The sequence below is a fragment of the Rhinolophus hipposideros genome (assembly GCF_964194185.1).
Source record: "Rhinolophus hipposideros genome assembly, chromosome: 8".
Lineage (NCBI taxonomy): Eukaryota > Metazoa > Chordata > Mammalia > Chiroptera > Rhinolophidae > Rhinolophus > Rhinolophus hipposideros.
In genome coordinates, this window is record NC_138054.1 from 38383523 (window position 1) to 38407567 (window position 24045).

At 42.2% G+C, this 24045-nt stretch overlaps 1 protein-coding gene across 3 annotated transcripts in view; it reads right to left on the reverse strand.

Annotated features, from left to right (window-relative positions):
- Positions 1 to 2798: 2798 nt before the first annotated feature.
- AK5 (adenylate kinase 5) overlaps positions 2799 to 24045 on the reverse strand; it is a 200288-nt gene continuing 179041 nt past the window's right edge. For 2 of the 3 annotated variants that reach the window (XM_081056817.1, XM_081056818.1), the window contains exons 13-14: positions 19959 to 20138; positions 2799 to 4185 (exon numbers count right to left, since the gene is read on the reverse strand). In XM_081056817.1, coding sequence (XP_080912943.1) covers positions 4117 to 4185; positions 19959 to 20138 — 249 coding nt within the window. In that variant the 3' untranslated portion in view covers positions 2799 to 4116. Of the gene's footprint in view, positions 4186 to 19954; positions 20139 to 24045 lie in introns of all 3 variants that reach the window. The other variant, XM_081056819.1, reaches the window with a different exon arrangement.

The window sequence follows — 24045 nt, forward strand, 5'->3', positions numbered from 1 at the left end:
ATAATAGCAAACACTGATACCGTGCTTGCTATGTACCAAGCAAGCATATAGTAATGGATTTAATTCTCACAGCCTTAGGAGGCAGGTTCATTTATTATCCTGTTTTCCTCTGAGGAAATCTAGCCAGAGAGGCTCAATAACTTGCCCAAGATCATGCAGTTAGTAAACTGAAGTTGCTTGGATTTTTAACCTAGACAGATTGCTCCAGACTCAGCGTCCACCTCACTCCCCATTTCCCCTTGTGTCCGGCATCACTAGGGTTGTGGAGGTGGAGGTGTGTAGGGGTTGGTTTTCAGTCTGTTTTCCTGGTGTAGTGTGGTTCCTAGAGTACCAAGCTGAGCACATATCCAGGTCCATAGCACAGGAGGCAGATGCAGGTGTGTGGCTGGGGAAAAGCACTGAAATGATCTGCCATGATGAATTAGAAGGGCACACACATCATGTGCATGTTCTAATTTGACAGCAGACATGTGATTATGAGTCTTTAGGCAAATCTGGGACTGAGGCTTCTGTCTCCTGCCTCAGGCAGGCTTTGTTTCCACATGGTTTGGTGCCTGTCACTTAACCCAAGAGTCTGCCTTGTCCATTTCTCTCCCCTTTCCCATTGTTTAAATTGCAGAACAGAACGATTTACTGTGGTATGAGGAACATTAGGAAACAAAGAAATAGAGAAAATAGTACATCACATGTAGTAAGGATAAATGTTTTGTGAAATGTCTTTTTTAGTTATAAATATAATATGATATGCCATATAAACTGTATTTTTTACTGCGGATAACAAAATTTGAAGGCCATTGTTCTGGGTGCATTGGATGGGATCGGAAGTCTCCATATAGATAACAAGTGGCTTTTTCTAAAAGTTTATGGAGGCTTGTCTTTTTTAGGCTGTAAAGTGTTTGTTTTTATTTCTTACCTGGATGATAAGTGTGCTTCTGTTTAATGATCTCAGAAGAAAACAAAGAACAAAAACATTACTTTGTTTTTTTCATAGTTCATGTAGTTAAGTGGATTTTTGAGAGTGGTGTCACATTTAGCTCCATGGGACAGACACCATCCATGTCTGCCTGTATCCCTAGGGCCTGATTCTTAGTAGATTCTCAATAAATATTTTTTTGTCGTATGACTGATGTTTTGGTGAGTTACTTTTTTTCTCTAGGAAGGTAAGAGACACCTGTGTCTGTGGGACCCAGAAGGAACTGAGGAATTGCATCCTGTCTTATCTGGAGGATGTGGCTCAGCCGTGGGTGACTGAGGTTTTGGTTCTCTCTGGGACCCCAGATAGGCCTTGTATCTTGATTCTCAACCATATTTTTAGACTCGTAATGGAAAGCGCACTAGAGTGGAGATTCTGGGTCGTAGTTCCAATTGTGGAAGTGAAGCACTCAGTACATTTTGACAGAGAACCCCTTTTGTTGAGCACTGGGATCTAGTAACTGATTTCCATGTATTCAACTTGTTCGTCCTCATAGCACCTCTGTGAGGTTGCTGTCATGACCTCCACTGTGTAGTGTATAGAGGAGGAAACTAAGGTTCGGAGGATTTAATGGTCAGCTTTCAATAACTGCTAAGTGTGGAACTGAGGATACAAAGCTTTGCCCTTATGCAGCTTACCGTCTAAGGCAGAAGGCCAGCAATAAATATGTCAATGAAAAACATGTAATTTTAGGCAGAGATCAATGCTGTGGGGGAAAAAAATGCTTGAAGAGAAATGATGGGAGGATGGAAACCATTCTGTCATTTTAGGTGGAATAATCAAACGCCTCAAGGACCAGGGTAAAGACGAACACAGACCTGAATGGAGTGAGGGAATTAGGTTTGCGGATGGATAATGTGGGGTGAAGAGGTGGAAGGATAGCAACAACAGGACCCCGATGTGAACAAGAGCTGGCTTGTTCAGGCAACATGAAGAGGCCAGTGTGGCTTGAGCCAGAGGAGTAAAAGGACAGTGCTCATTGACGGGGCGAGAGGGTCCAGGGCCAGACAGGTGAGGCCTCAAATGGAGACCATTGTCAAGCAGTTTGGATCATGTTCTGATGTCTTCTGCTTACACACAGGGTCTAATGCTGGGCAGAGACCTCTAAGGTCCCTTCCTACTTTAAAATCCTGTGACTTTAAAGTGATGTCCTTTCGTGCCATTCAAATCAGGAACGTGTTTTAGCAGTTCTGTAGGAGACTTGATTTGGACCTCTACATACTCTGTAGGGGCAAGGCCATTCACCTCGGCTGATTTCTTTCAAGAGAGCAGGCAACTACAGTTTGCTGCCCTGCTGTCCCATGTCCCTCACCCACGCTTGTCAAAGATGGTGGGGATGGACTGTGTTTGCCAACATGTGGTATGTGTTTAAAGAAGTCATTTTATGCTTTCTGGCACAACTAGTCGTTTTCATCCTGTAACTTTTTTTTTTCTAATTTGCTCAAATACTCCTTGTGCTCCCCTATAAAGTGTGTGACAACTTGGGGTAGTAATAAAGTATTTGACAACTGTGTGGAGTTGTAGGAACATGCCCCTTTTTGTTAATAGAGGCATAATTGTAACCAAAGAAATTTAATTTCTTTAGCAAACACTGACATTTTTGTTTAAGAATGGCTAACAAGGAAATACAAAAATTACCATGTATCATGAATACACTGAGAGTTCTCTCTGTAATAGCTTCAGACTGATCTATGGCCAAAATTAAAACCATATGAGCATATCGTAAATCTCAACTATGACTGTTTGCTTTCAATTCTGTTTGGAATAGGCTTCAAATGCTTTCCAGAATGATGTGAGTTACAAATAAATAGAAAAAGAGTTATCATGTGTTCCATTTACTTTATTCGTACATAGCCATTTCAAGAAAAAAAATGTCTTTAAAAATACAATTTCGTCCCAGAAATGGATTCTTCACTGCACAGCCATTGAAGAAAAAAAAATCATGCAAACGAACTATGGTCTGTTGTAGTGACTGAATGGAGAAGATGCAGTTATTCCAGGAGAATATGTAATAAGCTCTGGTTTTGGCAACTGATAGCACAAAAGAGAACCCAAACTTCACTGGCTTGATGCGAAGAAACAGTTTTACATTTGGGGAAGATAAGGTCTGCAAAGCCCTGAAAAAGGCCCATGTGAAACAAATACAGCACTGGGGTCTGCTCAACGTTGTGCGCTGACATGTCCCTCTCACGTCCACGTCAGTTTTGTTACTGTTAGTGTATTTCTTTTTATTTGCTTGGCAACAGTATTAAGTAAATTGGTGATCATTTAAAATCAAAAGTGTAAGTTGACATTAATCCAGTGGATGCAATAATAAATCACCTCATGCTTTTAAATTACATTTTGTCATTGGTATTAATGTAAAATTGCCAAAATACACCACCAGGTACAGAAGTGACGAGGGTAGACAATTTTCTCCAGTTTGTTCTCTTAGCCATTATGACAGTATTCCAAACTGGCCAGTTTCATTCAAAATGAATAGAGCAATGTTATTGGTGACTATCTGGATTTTGCTGTCTTGGAAAAGCTATATAATTGCACATTTTTTTCTTATCAAATTATCAAATTTAATCAGATTTCTTAGCAATAGTTGGCATTGTCAAGCTAATCTCTCTGGCTCTGAGCTACTAGTGGATAAGACTTGAGCAAACAAAGAGACCGTCACCAGAGGAAGGTGCCCAGGCTTGGCCCCCACATTAAAGGCTTTCATCAGGAAGCAGCATGTAGATAGATCTTGGGGAGAGAAAGGCGAGTTAGGCATGCTAACTCCCATCTGATGAGAGTAGACCGAATGATCAGACTCTAGCAAGTCCTGAGGGCACAGCTGACACGGACTGGTACTGCACCGCTGCCCACACACTAACTTAGCTCTGAGGTGTAACCTACTGATGGGAAAGGATGCGTGCTGAGTCCAGACAGCTGTCTGAATTAAGACGAAAGTTTGGGTAATACCAAATACACCATGCATGATTTCCAGACGCCTCCCAGGTCAGGCTGGGAAGCAAACAGCAATGTCAGGATTTGAGGGGGGTCACAAAAAGTTTAACCTGAAACATATTGTGTTAAGGTATGAACCTTTTCATATTTTTCTCTGTCTCCACTCACAACACACGTGCCATTTCAACATACGTGCCATTTTGCCTTCAGAAAATAGAGTCAATAGCTGTGCAGAGTTGAAGAAAAACTTCCTCTGGTGTCCCCTCTGCATTTACCTATATTTAAAAGGGAAAAAAAGAGAGACAGAGTTATACTTAAGAAATGTTTGTAAATTTTTAATGAATTTTAAAGAAACCTTTAATAAAAAAAATTGCTCGCAACTTGCTATACAGAATTTTAAAACACAAGACTCCAAAAACAGAAAAAATGAAGAGTAGTTGTTCAAAAACTAAACGTTTAAATTAAAACGAGATACCACTACACACCTATTAGAAGGGCCAAAATTCAAAACACTGACAACACCAAATGCTGATGAGAATGTGGAACAACAGGAAGGCTCATTCTTTGCTGATAGGAATACAAAATGGTGCAGCCACTTTGGAAGACAGTTTGGGAGTTTCTTACAGAATTAAACATATTCTTACTATATGATCTAGCAATTGCACTCCCTGATATTTACCCTAAGGAGTTGAAAACGTCCGCACCAAAACCTGCACACAGATGCTTATAGCAGCTTTATTCATAATCGCCAAGCTGGGAAGCCACCAAGATGTCCTTCAGCAGGTGGATGAACATCGAGATAAAGGAATATTATTTAGCGCTCGAGAAATGAGCTATCAAGCCATGGAAAGATACGGAGGCATCTTAGATGCATATTACTAAATCAAAGAAGCCAATATGAAAAGGCTACATGCTATGTGACATTTTGAAAAAGGTAAAAATTATGGAGACAGTCAAAAGACCGGGTTGTGGGGAGAGAGGAATGAATAGGTGGGACAGGATTGTTATGGCAGTGAAACTGTATGATTCTAATGATGGGTACATGTCATGCATTTGTCAGGACCCACAGAAACTGGGCTCTTGGTGATACTGTGTTGATGTAGCCTTCGATTGTAACATGTACTACTCTTGTATGGGATGTTGGTAGTGGGCGAGACTGTGCGTGTTTGGAGATAAAAGAACTCTATGCTCAATTTTTCTGTGAACCGAAAACTGCTCTAAAAAAATTAAAGGTTTACAACAAAAACTAGGTGCCCTGTTAAGGTAAATTATTGCTAAGGGTCATGGAAAGACTGGACTTAATTAAAATGAGACTTGTGAGTGTTGGAACATTTGGAGCAGGGCAGAGGTTGGGGGCTGAGGGTGGGGGCTGTGGAGAAGAAAGCAAAAGCTGGGACCTCCACTTGGAGGTGTGCTAAGGGCAGAGTCTGCTTGGAGCTGTGTGCACCAGGGCAAGGAGCCAACAATAGAGGAAGTAGGGAGGGAGGGAGCTAATTTCCTGGGCATGGAGGCACTACCCTGTTTCCCCGAAAATAAGATCTAGTCAGACCATCAGCTCTAATGCATCTTTTGGAGCAAAAACTAGTAACATAAGACCGGGTCTTGTATTAATTTTTGCTCCAAAAGATGCATTAGAGCTGATGGTCCCGCTAGGTCTTATTTTCGGGGATACACAGTACTACCCTTTTCTTAAAACTTCCTACTATCGTGCAAACCACTGAGCTTTGTCCCACCACATATGTACCATCCACAAAACTAGAGGCTTGGTGGTCCACGTAAGACTCATGGGAAGGGAGAAGAGGATAGTGAGCTTGCTAAAATACAGCTTTTTCAGGCTTCATCTCTAGAGGTTCTCATTTGGTAAGTTTGGGCTGAGCCTTCATCTGCATATTTAAAAAATTATCTGGATGATTTTAACTTGGACCATCTTGGACTACACTTTGAGGAACACAATGATTTTTTTTCAACTCTCGTTTACTTTTGTTTGGGCAAACTAGTTTCAGTTTTACAACACTATGGAATTCATTGATTCTAGAGGTAGAATGAGATCTCAAAACATTTAAATATCCCAGAAAATAGATACAACTGTGTTTATAGAATCACTGTTTGTAATTGCCCCAAACTAGAAAAATCTCAGAAGTCCTATTGGCAGTAGATGGATAAACTGTGGCATAGTTACAGAATGAATGCTAGCATAATGGAAAAAACAAAACAAAACTACAGCTACATTCAACAACATGGATTAATCACACAAAGTTGAGGGAAAGAAACAAGTCTCAAGAATATGCATACTGCGTGATTCAATTTATATAAAGTTTAAAAACAAGCAAAGCTTAAGTTATATTGGTTAGAGATCCATGCATAGGTGGCAAAATCATAAAGAGAAGCAAGGAAATGATTATAAAAGTCAGGATAGTGGTTACTTCCTGGGGAGAGGAAGGAAACAGATCAGGAGAAACACATGAGGGAGCTGGGATTCTCTTACTTTCATGCATTCCTACATGTATATCTCGCAATAAGAAATTAAAACAAAAATATTGAGGTCTCCTTAGCCCCATAAATGTGTCCTATGGAATCCTCCAGGCTGGAGACTGTTCTGAGAGGGCAGGGACTTCGCCCCTGCATGTGTGGCCCTCACAACACCTCACCTGTGTTGCTTTACCTCACCTTCCTTTTCCTTTCAACCAACACATTTCCTGGGTGTGTGTGAACAATGTGTTATGTGTTGGAGATACCAAGTTGAATAAAACACAACAGTTCTGCTCCCAAAAGCTCACAGCTCAAAGACTTAATAGGAATTTACACTATTATGTGGTAACCATAGGAGCTAGAGATAAAAGAGCACCTTCACAATCGTGGGAGGGCACAGAAGCTTTCCGAGGAAAGTCATCATCATTTAAAATAATAAACTTGACCACTACTGACTGAGGCAGAAGTGCTTTTTTTAAAAAACATTTTTTTTAAATCCCTTCCACTTTCATTTCACTGCTGCCCTTACTAGCTATCTTCCTTCTTCCCTCTCTCCTGTCCTCTATCCCCCAATCCGTGCTTTCCTCACAGCGTACCTTCCCTTTCTAGCTCCTACTCTCACTTTCCCTCTCCTCATTTTCTCCATTGTTCCATCCCCTGCTCCATCCCCAGCTCCCTTCCCTAGAAGTGCTTCTTAAACAATCAGGGAATTCTAACAATGGCCTTAGAAGACAGGTGGTGTTTTCCCCATTTCACAGGTGATGAAACCTAGGCTGTGGAAGATGAATTGTATTTCCCAAGGTCGTGCAGCTAAGTGTCACTGACCTGGTTCAAACCCATATCTCTGACTCCAAAGTCTTTGCACTTGTCGACTATTCTACTACATCCACCAACTCAAAGTGGCTGGATGGTTGAAGTCGGTGGGAGTGGTGAGAGGGAAGCTAGAATGGTAGGCAGAGGTTGATTTATCAAGAGGCTTGTGTACTCTATTATGTGAAAATAATGGGGAGTCACAGAAGGGTTTTTAAGAAATGGGTTGATACGATCCAACACAGGTATATAAAAATCTGTGATCAATATTTGTTTCATTGGAAAGAATTGCCAAAAGTTTGAAGCATAAGGCAAAGAGTGACGGTGCCTGGTACTGTCCCTAGTGAGCTACGGCTCGGACTAGCCCCTCATCCTCTTAGCCATTCGTACAGCTGACTGACACTTTTATAGGTCAAGTAAGTTCTCTGTCCCAGCACCCAGTGCGTTGTTCCTGGCACAGACACTTCCCAAAGTCCACTTCAGATCTCCCCCAGAAGAGGAAGCTAACTAGACGAGGGACTGACCCCAAGTTACCTTCTACTTCATCTGCATGTAAGTATTCTTAGAATTACCTAGTGGAGGGCCTATGGGACTCAAAAGTGAGTGATACCTTTTGCTTCATTTGGACAACTATATTCTGGAACCTCTACAGTCCTCACAAGGTGGTTGATACTCTCTCTGCAGTTTCCCTCTTTGTTCTGCAGTGTCTTGCTGAACTGTACTAGTTCCTTGCATTGAACTGACGTAACATGCCCTTTCCTAACTAGGCCTGAAATACATCCCTCCTCCAACATATTCTCTAACCAGTACTACTCAACTCTCCTCAACCATACATGCTTTTCTAAATTTATCTTCCTTCCGAAAGAAACCCATGGCTGTATTTCCCATTCTTGTCTCATAATAGCGATCAGGTCTCTTAACACTGGTAAATTATTAGTACAAAAGAAATTTTTTTTAAAGAATATTGATTATATCCTATTTTTCTGCATTGTTTGTTACTGATAACCTGGTGTTGGAACATAATGCCAGTGTTGGGTTCACGTAATTTGGTCTGACCATTATCCAGAATTTCTTTTAGACTTTGGTGGAACCGTATTTGTTCATTATAACTCTTCAGTCCATTGTCTTTCCTTCCCCCTTTTGTCATCAGAATGAACCAATGGCTCCTTCAACACAAACAACTGGTCGTAATTCACGGTGATGTTGAACTTTTCACTTCTTGGCCATATATTACCCTCCATTCTCCCACATCTACACACCCAGCTAGATGGTAGCTCTGTGAGGGTAAGGTCATGTTCAGCACTGTATCCTCACTGCTGGCTTTAGATAGGTAGGCAAAGAAAAGCCGAGTGAAAGAATGTATCCTCATTTCCGTATTCCCTCTTCCCTCTCCTCACAGAATCGAGCGAGTGTGGGACAGAAATACACGGTAGGAGCTCATTTTCTGACCCACAATCTGGACTTCATGGAAAGATACGGGGTTTTCTCTTATACAAAGTAGGCAACTTAGTTTCAGAAACAAGGGCTAATGTGCACAAGCACCTGAAGGGAGATACTTGTTTTCCGAGGACTGGGAGGTGGAAGGCTTAGCTGGAACATTTCCTGCTTCTGTTTCCATCTAAAACCAAACTCCTCATTTTGTTTTGTGGCTGAAATACAGGGATTTATTAATTTAATTAAAAGGAAGTTTGTCATTGCTACTCAGCCAGACTCGGTGTGATGTGTGGAACCCAGGGACATGAGGAGATTTAAAGACAAAATCAAATAATCAGGCTTTCTAGATGGAAAAAGCAGCCTTTGACTTGAGTGAGTAGGCGTAGGAAATCTATGAAGCTGTCTGGGGTCCTCATTAGGGCCCAAGAAACGAAGTTCTGAGAACAAAATTCTAGAGGCAGTGAGGCAATTAATAAAAAATTATAGAAGGGGCGTGTGTGTGTGTGTGTGTGTGTGTGTGTGCAACAAAACAGCCCAGCTGAAGCGGGTGGCACCAAAGCCTTCTCTGTTTACTCTCCAAATTTCTCCCTCTGTTCTTCACAGGTTACCTGGACATTTCCTGAATCTCAAAGCGTCTTCTCCCTGCTCATCTAATTCCCACATGGAGAATATTTTAGGAGAACAATAAGTGGCTTTTACATTTTCAGGTATTACTGTGTAAGGCAAAGGAAATGAAAAAAAGCCAGCTTACTCAGTACTTTTTAAGTTACAGGAACTATTCTCGCTGCTTACAACTTTAGCTAATTTAAACCAGCTAACAAGGTGCTAGTTTAACATCCTTAGTGAACAGATAAGAATGGTGTGTAATTAGCATATTGATTGTTTTGAGTGAAGGAGACTCCCTCAGCAATTGTGCAAAATGAAAAATAAGGTGTCTTCCAACATACAGTAAGGTTTTGCTCCATAATCAATACTGACAATACTAATTTACAGCAACTGTCTTTTCCCATGAATAGGAAAAGTAAGCTTCACGATGTCCTTTACTCAAAAGAACTCCAGTTCGGAATCAGCAAAGTCAGACTGTATGAGGTTTTAATGTATTTTAATTGAAAACTAGGTAAGTGGATTTGCTCTGACTTGAAGAACTTAACCGTTTTTGGTCTGAGACTTGATATAAAATCATGCAATAAGTGATGTCCTGATCGGTATACAATTTTTAAAAAAATAAAACAGCTAAAAGCCAATGAACAGGAAATGTGATTAAATTTCCGAATTTTCACCTGACTTCTCGGAGAGCAGTCAGTGATAATATGTCCGATCAGTCAGTGGAACATATTACTAAATGAGGAAAGTGGTCACAACACTTTGAGAATTGCACATTTTGTCTACTCTTCCTCTTTAATTCTGTGAATTTGAAACCATTAAAACAGTTGGCTGGTTCAAACACTGTCCAGATCTATTTGTGTTTTTCCTGAGTTTTTCCACACTGTTCAAAACATTGCCTGAGTTTTACTTTTGTTTTTCATATCTTGGCGCCACGAGGCTTCTGGGACAAACCAAGCTGTCACAAAGTGCTTTATGATTACTGCGTGTGCAACCGAAGTTCTTCCTCTTCTAATCTTGTCCTCTGTTAAGAGGACAAGACGCTCAGCGCAGGGAACCCTCCCTGCCAGAGGAAAGCAGCAGAGGCTCAGCCAAGGCAAAGCCCTTCAGAGGCAGCAGCACCTGCGCCCCATCTGGGGACAAGCATTAGTTGCAATTTTTAAAAGTTAGGGTTATGTAAAGACTGCTCCTGGGGAGTCAGCATTTCACATGTCCGGTCAGGCCACGTATTTCTCCTCATCCTCAAGGTCATAGAAAGCAGGACTACATATACCTTTACTTTAGAGAGCATTAAGGACAAGCTTTAGCAACAACTGGAGAATGGTTTATAATCTGCACTTTTATGGCTTCTCTATATACAGGACTTCCCAAAGGATAAGCAGTTCGTCCATTTAAAATGTTACATGGTACTGCCTTTCCTTCTTTCTCCTCTTCCTCCCAATTCTGTCTGAAATTTAAGTTTGACTAACAGATATGAAAAATCTATCCTTTCTCAAATTGACTTTCCTAAAACACATCTGATCAGTCATTCCCTGTTTAAAATGGCTCCCTCACTTACCCATAGTATTTAGTGCACATTTTCTAGGCGAGTCTAGCTAGAACTGTGTTATCCAATGTAGCAGCCACAGGTGCCTTCTAAACACTAGACTGGTGGCTAGTACAGCTGAGGAATGGAATTTTTAATGCTATATAATTAAAATTGGCCTAACTTTTAAAACTGGTATTTGACTCCATGATTAAAAAATTCAGTTATATTGGCACAACTTGGGTATGTGAAATCTACCTTTTCAACCATAAATTTTATGAAACACAAGTACAATTCTAGATTTTTGATGAAAATTTAGCATGTTAATTGAGATACACTTAAGTACCAGATTTTGAACACATATTAAAAAAGAATGTAAAAGCATCTCAATAATTTTTATATTGATTACACGTTGAAATGATAATACTTAGAATATATTAGGTTAAATAAAAATATATTGTTAAATTAATTCCACATGTTGCTTTTTAGTTTATTTGTTATTAAAGTGACTACTGAAATATTTTAAATTACATATGTGGCCCACATTGGACAATGTTGGTCTAGAAAATTCATTGAATGAGGGAGGAATGAATGAATGAATGATTTGGATTGGATTCAAGGCTCTTCACAGTCTTGCCTCAACCTTGCTTTTTCATTTTTTTATTTTTCTAATTTAAAAATTTTTTTATTGGGGAACAGCGTGCTTCTCCAAGGCCCATCAGCACCAAGTCTTTGTTCTTCAATCTAGTGGAGAGCGCAGCTCAGCTCCAAGTCCAGTTGCCGTTTTCAATCTCTAGATGCAGGGGGCACAGCCCACCATCCCATGTGGGAATTGAACCAGCAACCCTGTTGTCCAGAGCTAGTGCTCTAACCACCTGAGCCATCCGGCCGCCCTCAACCTTGCTTTTTTCAGTCCGGTCTCCCACTACTTTAGTTCATCTGTAAATCACTACATCTTGTGCTAACACTATTGGGCTCTTTTACGTGTCAGTGCTGTGTCCCCTCTCCATCTGAGAGGGTTAAGTACAAGGATAAGAACTTGTACTTATCCTTTAGGACCCAGCTAAGATGTCCTCTTTTCTCTGAAACCTTTACCCACCTTTACAGGCTCAAGCTCTGTGTTTCAAAAGACCTGGAACATTCTGTGACTCCTTGCTGTGTGTGAAGAGTTTCATAGATTTCTTTTCCTCTTTGAATTCCCAGCAGTTTGCATCATGGCTCGCATATTAAAGATGCCCCCTAAATGTCTGAATATGCCAAGGACCTTAGATGGAATAGAACCAATTCTCTGCTGTGGAATCCATGGCAATGGCTCCTGGAGAGGTTTTCAGTTAAAGTGACCCCAGTTAAGGGACTGAGCTGAGATCGGCCAAGGCAAAACCCACCATGTGATTAAAGCAACCACAGAGGAAGAACATCAAGAATGTGCACGGAAGAGAACAAAGGTCTGGAGTTCTTTCCTGCCTGCTGTTCTGGGGGGATACAAACAATCCCTGAGCACAACTCATTTCAACAGGACCACAGGGGTGCAAAGAATATTGCACCGAATGAAAAGCTCTTTTCAGGAAATCTAGTCGAGGCCTGCCAATCAGGAAGGGAGGGGGTGGCAAGAAGACTATTTCATGCAGTCATAAAAATGAGTTTCATAGGAGTCTCAGAGACAGATGGAAGATTTATGCCTCCTTTGTCAAGTGAGAGGACAGAACGTTAGGGGTCCTCAAAGTCCCATTCTCCTTCATGCACCTTTCTTTCTACTGGCGGGTGGAGGGAGAGTTGTCTCAGATCTAGGCTGTGAGTGGAGCTCAACCCCCAGCAGTTCCAGATTGAATCCTGGGAGGCTTCAGACCCAGAACTGAGAAGTGAACGCAGCGGAGGTGGGGCATTGACGAAAAAGGCCAAACAGCCAGGAACTAGGAAATCCCTGAGCTTTTCTATATCCAAAGACTCATCTCAGGGCAATGTGCAGAGAAAGGGAAGTGGAAACGAATGGGTTTAAAAAAAGCCTCTGCTGACCACAGCTCAGCAGTCTCTCCACAAAAACAAAAGCCTAAACAAGGAGGTTTATTTCCTGCACAGTTGTTAGTACTAGACAAATACAACCAAACTGGAAATAAACTGAATAAACTATAGAATATCCATATTACAGAATATTACATAACTATTAAAAAGAAAACATTATTGTGATATGTATTGATTTCCAGATGTTTCAGAGAAATGTGTACAGGGTGGAATTTTTATGAAATCAGAGCTGTCCACCACATGGGTGTGTGTGTGTTTATACAGGGTAGATAGGTCAGGTGAGAGAGGGGAGGGGTGGGGGGGGAGAGAAGAGGAGAGAGAGAAAAGGAGGAGGAGCAGGGTGGGAGGGGGCTGGAAAGACACATAAACTGCTCACACTGGTTATTGGAGAGGAGCGAGGTTGGAAGGTGCATCGTTAGCTTTTTTTACTTTTCAGTTTTTTATAATATAGATACTTTTCACTTATGATAGTGAGCTTTTATTACTTTAGTAATTTCAAAAAACATCTGTTGAAATAAATCTAATCCCAGCCACCAACATGGACACAACAATTTTAACACAACTAGGGCCATTGAATCTCCTGCTAATGCTGTCCTGTATTAGCCTACTTGGTCTTCAGAGAATCTCAAAGGCAGTTCCTCCTACTCCCTTACCTTCTGGGGCATGACGATCTGGCAAGCATTCCTTGATATGGCCCTCTCCTAGATTCCCACTAAAATTCCCGTGGAGATCCAGAAAAAGATAATAGTCACAGGCATTCTGATAAATTGGATTGTTACCTATTGCCAGTGGAACTAGATTCCATTTTCTGATCCTGACTTAGAAAATGACCAGAAAAGCAGGCATCTGTCCCATTCTGCTATGTTGCCACGACTTTCAAAGGCAAGAGCTGTTCTCCCTATGCCCCGCCAGGACATCTTTTTCTATGTCTAATTTAAGACTATATTAACAAAAGAACAACTGAGGAGAGGGGGGACTCATCCCAAACTACCAATCCTGGTGCAGAAGGGGCAAGCAAGAAGAGCCCCGGGAGGAATTGTATCCAGGGATCTTAGGGGACCCCGCTCAGCAAGCCTCAGCCCCGAAATTCCACATTAGGGGAGGAGGAGCTGTGCCTTCCAGTGTAAGATCTGAGTGTGAGCAGTTTCGAGTAAACAAGAGCACGTAAATGCGACTAATGATAATCTGCCCCTCCTGTGGGTCTGGAGGGTCCCCTCCCCCTCCACCCTTGAGTTGAAGAATGAGGCACATTATAGTTTCCAAAGGTGGCTGCAACAATCTGTCCCACCCCACATCCTCTTCTGAATGTGATCTTGCCATTCACCCATGGAGCGATGAAGTATAATCATCCTCCCCTTGAACCTGGGCTGGCTTTAGTAGCATTTTTGTAACCAGTAGAATGCAGTAGAAACGATGCTGTGTGACTTCCTGGGCTAGGCCAGAAGTCTTGCATCTACTGCCTCGGTCTCTTGGAACATTTACTCCCTGGAGGCTCTCTTTGGGATGCCACTTTTGGAACCCAGGAGCAATGCTGGGAGAAGTACAAGCCATTCTAGCGAGGTCACATGTAGTTGCTCTGGTTGACAGTTGCAGCTAAGTCATCCCAGCCCAGGCACCAGACGTGTGTACAAGGACTGGTCTTTGAGGCAGAGACAGTAGCCCTCATTATAATGGCCCCCAGCTGTTGACTCATCCAGCTGAGGCCCCAAGCACCGTGGAGCAGAGAGGAGCCATCCCCCCTGTGCTTTTTCCAAATTCCTGGTGCACAGAAGCCATAAGTATCAAATAATGGTGGTTGTTTTATGCCACTAAATTTTGGGTGCTTTGTTGTACAGCAATAGATAACTGGAATAGAAGATAAGAGTAAACTTAAGACAAACTGAGGTTTCTGAGGAAATCAGCTACAGAAAAGGCAAAGGCACACCATTCCAGTGACTCGGGAGGTAAGAAGACCTTTGAAAATTACAAAATATAGAAATTAGAAAAATTTCAAGTAAAATTTTTTGAATCTTCAACAATAAATATTTGAGTACCTTTTTTCCCCCTTGCACCAGGCACAGTGCAACATACTGGAGGTCACGCTGTGAACAAGACAGAAATAATTCTTCCCACTGGAGAATTTACTTTTTATTGGTAGATATAGAAAAGTAAAGAAGTAACTGTAACCAATCATGATAAATACAAAGATGGAGAAAGAAATAGTGCTGTAAGGCGACAGAGGCGGGACAATTAATGCATACTGTTGCTAGTTTAAACAGCACGTGACAAGACGTGATTGCTCTGAAATAGGAGCAGGAAGTCATGAAGTGAGAATAGGCTTAGACTGAAAAGGAAATGGCATGAGATGGAAAAAGTGTGCTAAGATAAGTAAAACTACACGTGAGAATTAAAATCAATGTTAGTAGCTGAAGAACAGGAATGAGGGTGTGAAAAATTGAATTGGTAATGTGGAAAACAAATCTGGGATTTCCCCCTAGAATGTAGATAGCAAAAAATGAAAATAGCGGAGTGGGTTATGTAACTGTGCTCTCCAATGCAGAAGGACTATTGAACACTTGACATGTGGCTACTCTGAATTGAGATGTGCTGTCAGTATAAAATACACATCAGATTTCAAAGACTTGATAAAATTAGTGTCACCCGTTCCATTTTGCTTTTTAAAATGTGGCTACTAGAAAATTTAAAATTACATAAGTGGCTCACCTTATATTTCTAGTGGACAGAGCTGGTATGAAGGAAGAGAGTAAGATCCAAGAATTTTGTATTTTTGAGGAATTTTGAAGAAAAACAAGGAACAATGGCACATAAAAAATAATCAAAGAATAATTGATTATTCTTTGAAACTTTCTTGAGTTAAAAACAATATGTCTATGCCAGTGAAAAATCAGTGAAAGCAGACTTAGATCTGGACACAACTTTTGAAATGCATGGAAAAATTGAAAAAAATTTTTTTAAAGATACCAGTTGCAAAAAAGTTTACTTCCAAATTTGTCTCTGCCTTTCCTCCACAATACTTAATGCTTGAAAACAGTGGAGCAATGTTTACTGACTTTACATTGAAAAATATTATGATCTAAATTTTATATCCAGTGGAACTGTCATTTGTATGTAAAGCCCCTATAATGACATTCTCATATAGTCACAGATTAATCGAACTGAAAATTAGTTGGAATTACTTTAGCCAATGGAAAGAAAAATCAAAATTAAGAATTCAAGTATAGAGAGTTCAAGATATAAAAGTAATTTGGGGGTTTTCTTTTACAGTCTAACACAATTAGACTTCAAACTTAGGAATTTGGTCGATAAGGGTTATCAACTGGATTTTGCATCCAAGGGGTGAAATTTGACCTTACGGTGTCTTTTGCTTCTACTCTTTCATGGTCATACCAAGAACTGCATTTCTCATTCTTTATCCCTCCGTTCACAGGAAGTCTCCTGCCAGGTTAGATGACTACCCAGAACAACAATGGGTACTGTTGTATTTCAGGACTTAACTAAAAACGGGTAACCTATTTATGAAGTTCGAACACTGCAGCAGAAGAATTGCTGACCAAAAACTTATTGTCTTCTTTACAAAAGCAGAGTTGCCAAGGAACTTGATTTTCTGCATCTGTAAAATGCATGTTTAATGAGTCATTGGCCTCTCTTTATTTTTCTTTAATGATTAAGACTAATAAGTAACCTAGGGACTTTTTACTCTGACATGCTACATTTCAATTATTTTTTTCAATAACAAATTATCTCACTCTGGGGAAAAAAAGGCTTCCTCTTATGGGTCACTGCTAGTGAATTGGGCCTGCCTGCGGCACCGCTGTTGAGGAAGTTTCAACAGTGACCCTGAGGCAGCGTCCAGAGTGTATAGGAAAGAAGTGTCAGTAACCACAACTGGTTGCTGACATCTATCCTCAGTGCAAGGAGAGAGGGAATGGAGAAAAGTTCTGTTCTAACTCTTTCTCAGATGCAGAGAGAGGCTGGCTTTATGAGGGGTTGGGGTGGGTGGGGGGAAACAGCTGGAAATTCAGGGGATCTATTTGTATCACATATGCCTCTATCCCTTGGTTTGTTACTAGAAGTTCGAACATTATTTTATGATGACGGCATAATAAGGACAAAAGGAAAAAGGCAGTGACTGTATAAATTCTGCTTTGCTTTTTTATTACCTTTGTTTGAAATTTCATTGCACTTTTCCCGGCTAGCTGGTGGCCCAAAAGGTGGGCTGTCATTAGGCAGTGGTGTCAGCTGATGGATTCACCATAAGCATAACTGGCCACACTGAAGCCTGAAGGAAGTGTTTGTGGCGGGTGGTCTCTTTCTGGGCTGGACCACGGTACGGCTCTAATTTCTAAGTAAGTCTCACTGAGCTGCTGTTTGTCTCACTTGCATCTTGAATTGCATTCATCAGCCCCACCTAGTTTTAAGAAAACTCCTTACATGATTTGGGAACCCGTGTGGATGGTGAACAGCCCTGCTTTGGGCTCGGTAAACCAATGAGAAAGGGAGGAGGTGTTGACAATCCAAGAACATCACGGGAACAAGACACAAATTATCACTTGGAATCACAGGAAGATTAAGTTGTTGAGAGAAGACCAGGCAGGAGCCCACAGGCCAGAGAGCACAAAGGGACAGAGACTTTCCCTTTCTTTAGTGGAAAAAAATAAGCCTGTCCCTCCCTTTGTCCTGCTTCCCATCCACTCCCCCTTCTGTAGCCTGAGCCATTGGCAACACACCACCCACCCACCCACGGAACACCTGCAAACAATTCTCACCTCCTGGGCCCAGCACTCTGCCCTCCCAGTCTCTATGTGAGGTGGGAGGGAATTTGCTCATTTCCACAGGCGGCTGTGTTGGTAGAGGACAGCCCTGGGCGAAGGCAGTCGGATAAAGTAGCCCCTCTGAGAAGTCCTCTGGGAGTTCTGCGGGCTGGAGCCCACACGGCTCTGGAGTCAGGGCTGGAGTGGTTTTAAATACTTGGGAAGTGGATCATAAATGTTAGCTCACCACGGACCTGGCTGCCAGCATCTCTAAAATGCAGGGGAAGCTGAAGAGGTGAGCCAAGTGGCACTTCCTTTTCTAGTAACTTAGATATTTCTAAGGAGGATTCCAGGACTCAGATTTATCTGAGAACTTGGTTAGCCCTGCACCCATCTGCCAATCATTTGTGAGTGTGTAGAATTTTTGTTGGAATAATACAAGACAGAAAGCAAAAGGATTTTCCGACTCTGAAAGTGGTTAAATTCTCAATTACTTAGGGATTTTCCCACCTCTACAAATCTTGAAAGTCGAAGACATCTCTTCTGTCTCGATAATTTCTGTATGTGTTCCAGGCTGCACACGGGGTGGAAATCACTCATCTTGGAAAGGCCTTTGCAACACTGAATTCTTAAGCCCCTGCTTGTATACAATGCACTTTTTGTATGCTTGTTTTAAAAGGCCTAAATTTTTATTTTATGCAGGCAGCAACCAGAGATTACACGAAGCACAGCAAAGAGGTTTTATCTTGCACATCAAGTCCTGTTAATTGATGTAGCTGCTTGGAGTGTTGTGCTAACAAACAGACATATTGAGGCCACATCTGGTACTGTAGGAAAGAGTGCGACGTTGGATTAGCAATGTCTGCCCTGAATCCAGAAGTTGAGGACTATGGCTCTAATGCCACCTATTGGACATCGCTGTGTTAAATCAAGGGACACCTTTCAGACCTCCATATCCAGGGCTAAGTTCTTGGATTCTGGGAAATGGGCCATTAACACATTTAGAAGCTAAGAATTCATTATCAATTGTTTTCCCCAAGGAATGTTAATGAAGCTGCCAGAGACAAGTTCATTATTTGTGGATTGATGTCTCCTATCAACTTTCTGTGAATAGGAGAAAGTAGATGTTTACTCCTCCTGTTCTGCTTTGGGGCCTCAGGATTTTGTTCCTGGAATACTGCCCCAGCCTCCCAGTGATCTCCCAGGCTTACGTTTTGGGGATCTGTTCTCTCCAAGGCTGATGGAGTGAGCTGTCTAAATGAAAACCCTGATTACGTCTGTCCCCTTCAGTCGTTCCCATCATCCAAAGGACAGTTATTTGCTCTTACATAAATAAGGTTCATCTTAATCTGTTTCTAGCTTGCCTCTCCAGCCTCGTCTCTTGTCCCTCTTTCCCTTGGCACTTTATGTCACAGCCAAGGCGAATTCCTTGTTCCTCCTGACCTTTTCCACTTGGGGCTCCTTCCATGTGGAGTGCCCTGCTCCCCTCACAGCCTACCCTCCCCAACTATCCCACAGACTACCCTCGAGGATCAACTGAGTTGATCTTCTTCAATGCCTTTCCTTTTTCCTTAGATTGGGTTAAAAGGCCTTTGGAAATCACTCTGCTTGCTTTGACCCCTTATTTATCTATTATATGTCCCCTGCTAAAATCCTAAGTTCTACCAGGCAAGAATCACATCTTATTATCTACATCCAAACCAGTAGGGCAATGGATGGCCCATAGGAGGTGCTTGAAACATGTTTATTAAATGAGTATATGAATTGGGTAGTTTTGGGTAGTTTTCCCAAATTAATGAAATTAATAATTTCTGTATGTGTTCCAGCATGGATTATCACTTATGATCATTAAGTTGACACTACTCATTTCCCTATGGTATCTTCATTGTTTTATCAAATTATCTGCTCTCTTGGCCCCATATACTGCTTCTTTGAATAACAGTAATTGTAAGAAATTGAGGCAAAAGAGCCGAGGGCCAATTATGAACTGTGAAAAAAATCTAGAAATTCAAAGACGTTGAATTTTAGATCTAGAAGAGACCTTCTAGATAATTTTGTTCAGCTGAGGTCTAGAAGGCAGAACTTACGCCTCATCCATGCCTCCCTCTCTCCCTTCCTCTCTTTCTCTCCTTTTTTGGGAAAGGCATTGTTTTCAGCAATTATAAAGGCATCTGTGAAAATTGTATGACCAGATTTCATGGTCCATATGACGACAAATAATTTAATTTTGATTGCTACAAAAGTGAAGAGAATAAGGGATCCATATTTTGACCCAAATTGTGCAGCTGTGTGCAGCTGTAATTCCCAGATTCCTTAACCAAAAACGTCCTGTTCTCTCTCTCTCTCTCTCTCTCTCTCTCTCTCTCTCTCTCTCTCTCTCTCTCTCTCTCTCAATGGGTAACTGGCTCATTTGGAGCAGGAAAGGGAAATGATTCACCTTATGTAGCTGTGTCTTTGTCTCATAGTAGGCGATCACCGGGATGGATGCTCGGTAGTAGGTTTCAAGGCGCTTGGCGATGGTGGACGTGTTGTCTGTGCCCGAGCTGCTCTGGAGGAGGCGGGCGGTCATGGTGTCTGCAGAACAATCCAGACAGATCACCAAGTGCGGGTCTCCAATCTGGGGAATGAGGGAGCATGACACGGTCAGAAATTCTACTCCATGATGTTCTGGAAAGGCCTGGGACCCCTAGTTCTTCCCATTCTTGGCCTTTTGGTTCTTCTCAAGGTCCCAGAAATGCATCATGACATCGTTGGGACTGGACTTCATGGCTTCTCATTTCCAGGTCAGTGGCTTTCCACATGCTGCCTCAGAGCTCTTTCTTGCCCTCAGCTGGTGTCACCTCATGTAATGCAGGGATTATATAGAATGCTATCCAACGCAGTTACGATCTGTTCTCCACACTAAGGGGAGGTGTGTGTGTGTGTGTGTGTGTGTGTGAGGTTTTCTCGTGGAAGCTTTCCCTGACCTACTGAGGCAGAGTTAATCACTTCCTCCTCTGTACCTCCATTATATCTTTAGGTAAAAGATTTTTATTAAAAATATAGCTAACATACAATATTATGTTAGTTTTAGAGGTAGACCATGTTATTCAACATTTATATACCTAAAGAAGTGATCACCATGATAAGTCCAGCAACCATCTGACACTGTACTATGCTATCACAATATTATTGACTATATTCCCCATGCTGTTTGTTACATCCCCATGACTTGTTTTATACCTGGAAATTTGGACCTCTTTTTCCCCTTTCCTTCTCCCCCCTTTAAAAATTTATCAATTACAGTTGACATTAAATATTATTTTATATTAACTACAGGTGTACAGCATAGTGGTTAGACATTTGTATAATTTAAGAACTGGTCCCCCTGACTAGTCTAGTACCCACCTAGCACTATACATAGTTATTACATCATTAGTTATATTCCCTATGCTTTACATCCCCATGACTATTTTGTAACTACAAATTTGTACTTCTTAATCCCTTCACCTTTTTCACCCTGCCCCCAACCCCCTCCCATCTATCACTCCAATAAATCTAGTACCCATCTGACACCATACACAATTATCACAATATTATTGACTATAATCCCTATGCTATACCCTACATCCCCATGATTACTTTGTAACAACCAATTTGTACTTCTTAATCCCTTCCCCTTTTTCACCTCTGCTCCTCCGTAACGGCCCTCCCATCTGGCACCCATCAAAATGTTCTCTGTATCTTTGAGTTTGTTTCTGTTTTATTTTGTTCTTTTTCAGGATTTTTCTCCTGTTCTTTCATCTGGGATGCATTTCTTTGTTTCCGCATTTTGGCTGCCTGTCTGTGTTTGTTTCTATGTATTAGGTAGATCTCCTATGTCTCCCAGCTTGGCCAGGTGGCCTTATGTAGTAGGTGTCCTGTGGGGCCCAGTGGCAGTTTCCCTGGTCACCTAAGGTGGATGCTACAGAAGTGTCCCTTGAGTAGGTTATGTGTCCCTTGAGTGGGTTGTGTGTTATAGTTGAGCCTTAATTGCTATTGGCACATCAGTGGGTGGGGTTGACCCTTAGGCTGACTGGCTGTGGGGTTTGGCCTCGTCCATAACTTATAGGCTGCTTTGTGGGGAGCTTACCCAACTGAGTGGGATTCTCCCCAGCAGGCTCTGGTGCCTGCTGAGATTGCCCTTTGGGTGTGCCATTTGTAAGGCTAATTGGGTGGTGATCCTCTGTGGTGTGAAACCAATTTACAGGTATGTTGGTGCTGGGGCCTCTTGGGCGGGGCTCCCTCTTGGGTGGTGCAGGCCCAGGTCACCCACTGCCTGTGACTGGTGGGGGGCTACCTGGTAGGAGCTACACAGTGATCTGCAGTAGTTTGCTGCCTGTGCTAACCCTGGGGGTATATGGGAAAGGCCATGATGTGAACCGAGGATGTCTGCCACTAGTACTGGGCCTGGAGTAACTCTGCAAACAGCCAGGACATCTGGAGGCCTGCTGCCACCTGCCGGCTCTCTTAAGGTTCAATTACTGATAAAGCTTCGTGCAGTATGCAAGTTGGGTGAGGTAGGGTCTCAGGGAGTCTCTAGATTGGGAAGAGTTGTGGTCACCAGGTTAATGTAGACTCTAGTTTGGTGCCAGTGCTGAGCCTGGAGCGACTCAGCAAAAGTCTCAGAGCACACCGAGGCCAGTTTCTGCCTGCCTGGGGCCTGTGGACTCAGATAGTTTTCCAAGAAAGAGTGTAATGTGGGAGAGGCTGCTGCTCATGGAGAAAGTGGCTCAGGCAGTGCTCAAGTTGAGTGGGGCGGCATACTAGCTGAGTCAGCAGGGCAGACCAGTGGAGCTCACCAGGCCAATCAGATTTAGATTTGGCCTGTGGGGGTGGGCTCAACACAGGAAAGATGGCGCCCACCTGCTGGCTGCACCAGCTCAGGACTCCTCACCAGGAAAATGCCGACTGTCCTCCAGTCCTCCCCCTGAAGCCACACATCTCAGTCTGCCCCCTGTATGTCTCTGAGGTCCCTCGAGTCACCGTCCCTCCTCTGGAGCTCAAGGTAAGGGTCTGTGAGTCAGTCTGTGTGTGGGCTGTTTAAGAGGATATCTGGGTTTCCCACAGCCTTCTGTCCCACCCAAATGGTTGGAATCACCACTGTTTTTTTACAACCAAGTGGTGTAGGGGCTCCTCTTCTTGGCACCAGTACTCCACGGCTGGGAAGCCTGGTGTCGGGGACTGGGGTGCTTTGCTCCTCTGGGGGGGGAATCTCTGCAACTGAGATATCCTTCCTGATCCTCAACCACCACAGGCAGATTGGGGACTGTTCTGTGTTTCCGCCCCTCCTACCAGTCTCGATGTGGTTCCTTCTTTATATTTTTAGTCTGCTTAGCTAGACTTCAGATGGTTCTCCAGGTTGATTATTCTATAATTTAGTGTAATTTTAATGTGTTCAGGGAAGGATGCAGCCACAGTGTTTATCTACTCTGCCATTTTTGATCTCTCCGTGCCACCATTCTATCTTATATCAGCCAGAGGCAGTGTAGTGTGACTGTGTCTATATTATGTGGGAGTTAGTAAGCATAATGGTTGAATACACGAAGGTTGGAGTTAGGCTGCTTAGGGTCAAATCCTGGTGTGGTGACTTGTCTCCAAGATAGTCTTAATTAATTCCTTGCCTCGATGTACTCCAAGCTCTTCCCATATTGAGACACAGAGCCCATACCTCCACCTCCCTGATTCTAAGCTGACCTATAACTATTATAACCAACAGAATACAGTGGAAATAATGTAATATGTTTTTAGAATCAAGATCATTAAGAAATTTTCCAGTTTCTGCCTGGTCAACTGCCAATCAAGATGTCTAACCATTCTGACTGCTAAGCTGTGAGGCAGCCCAAGCTAGCCACTCAGACAGAGGCCATGTGGACAGGGATACCCATTCAGCCCTTGGCTGTTCTAGAAATCCCAGCCCTGGCTCCAGAAATGTAAACTCAGCTTTAGCCACTATCTGACTGTATAAAGGACCCCAAGTGCCAACCAGCCACCCAAGTCCATCAAACCCCAGAACGGTATTAAAGACAATAACAAATTGCTATTTTAAGCTACCTGACTTCATCATTAACTGAAAGTGTCACCCAACTTCTCTACATCCCAATTTTCTCATTTTTACAATGAAGATAATTACAGAATTGCTGTGTGGATTACACTAAGTAATGTCAGTATATTGTTTGGCATTTAATAATAAGTATTAGCTATTATGCTCATTTCCTCTATTACGCTATGGTCTCTTTGTGTGCAGGGGTTAGGAGTGCTCAAATCCTGGTTTCATGTCTTAAATATATAGTAGGTAGGTGATTAAAAATGTCTTAATGAATGAATGATGATGATATAATCAGTAGCATGAACCTACCCATCTCCCCTTCTCTTAAATGTTCTTTGGCTCCTGATGTCTTTGTATCTGTGTTGCCTCTATTACCAACCCCAATTCTGTGTCAAAAGAAACTGTGACTCCCTCCTGATCTTGCAGTAATTAGGCTGTAAGTAATACAGGGAGGATT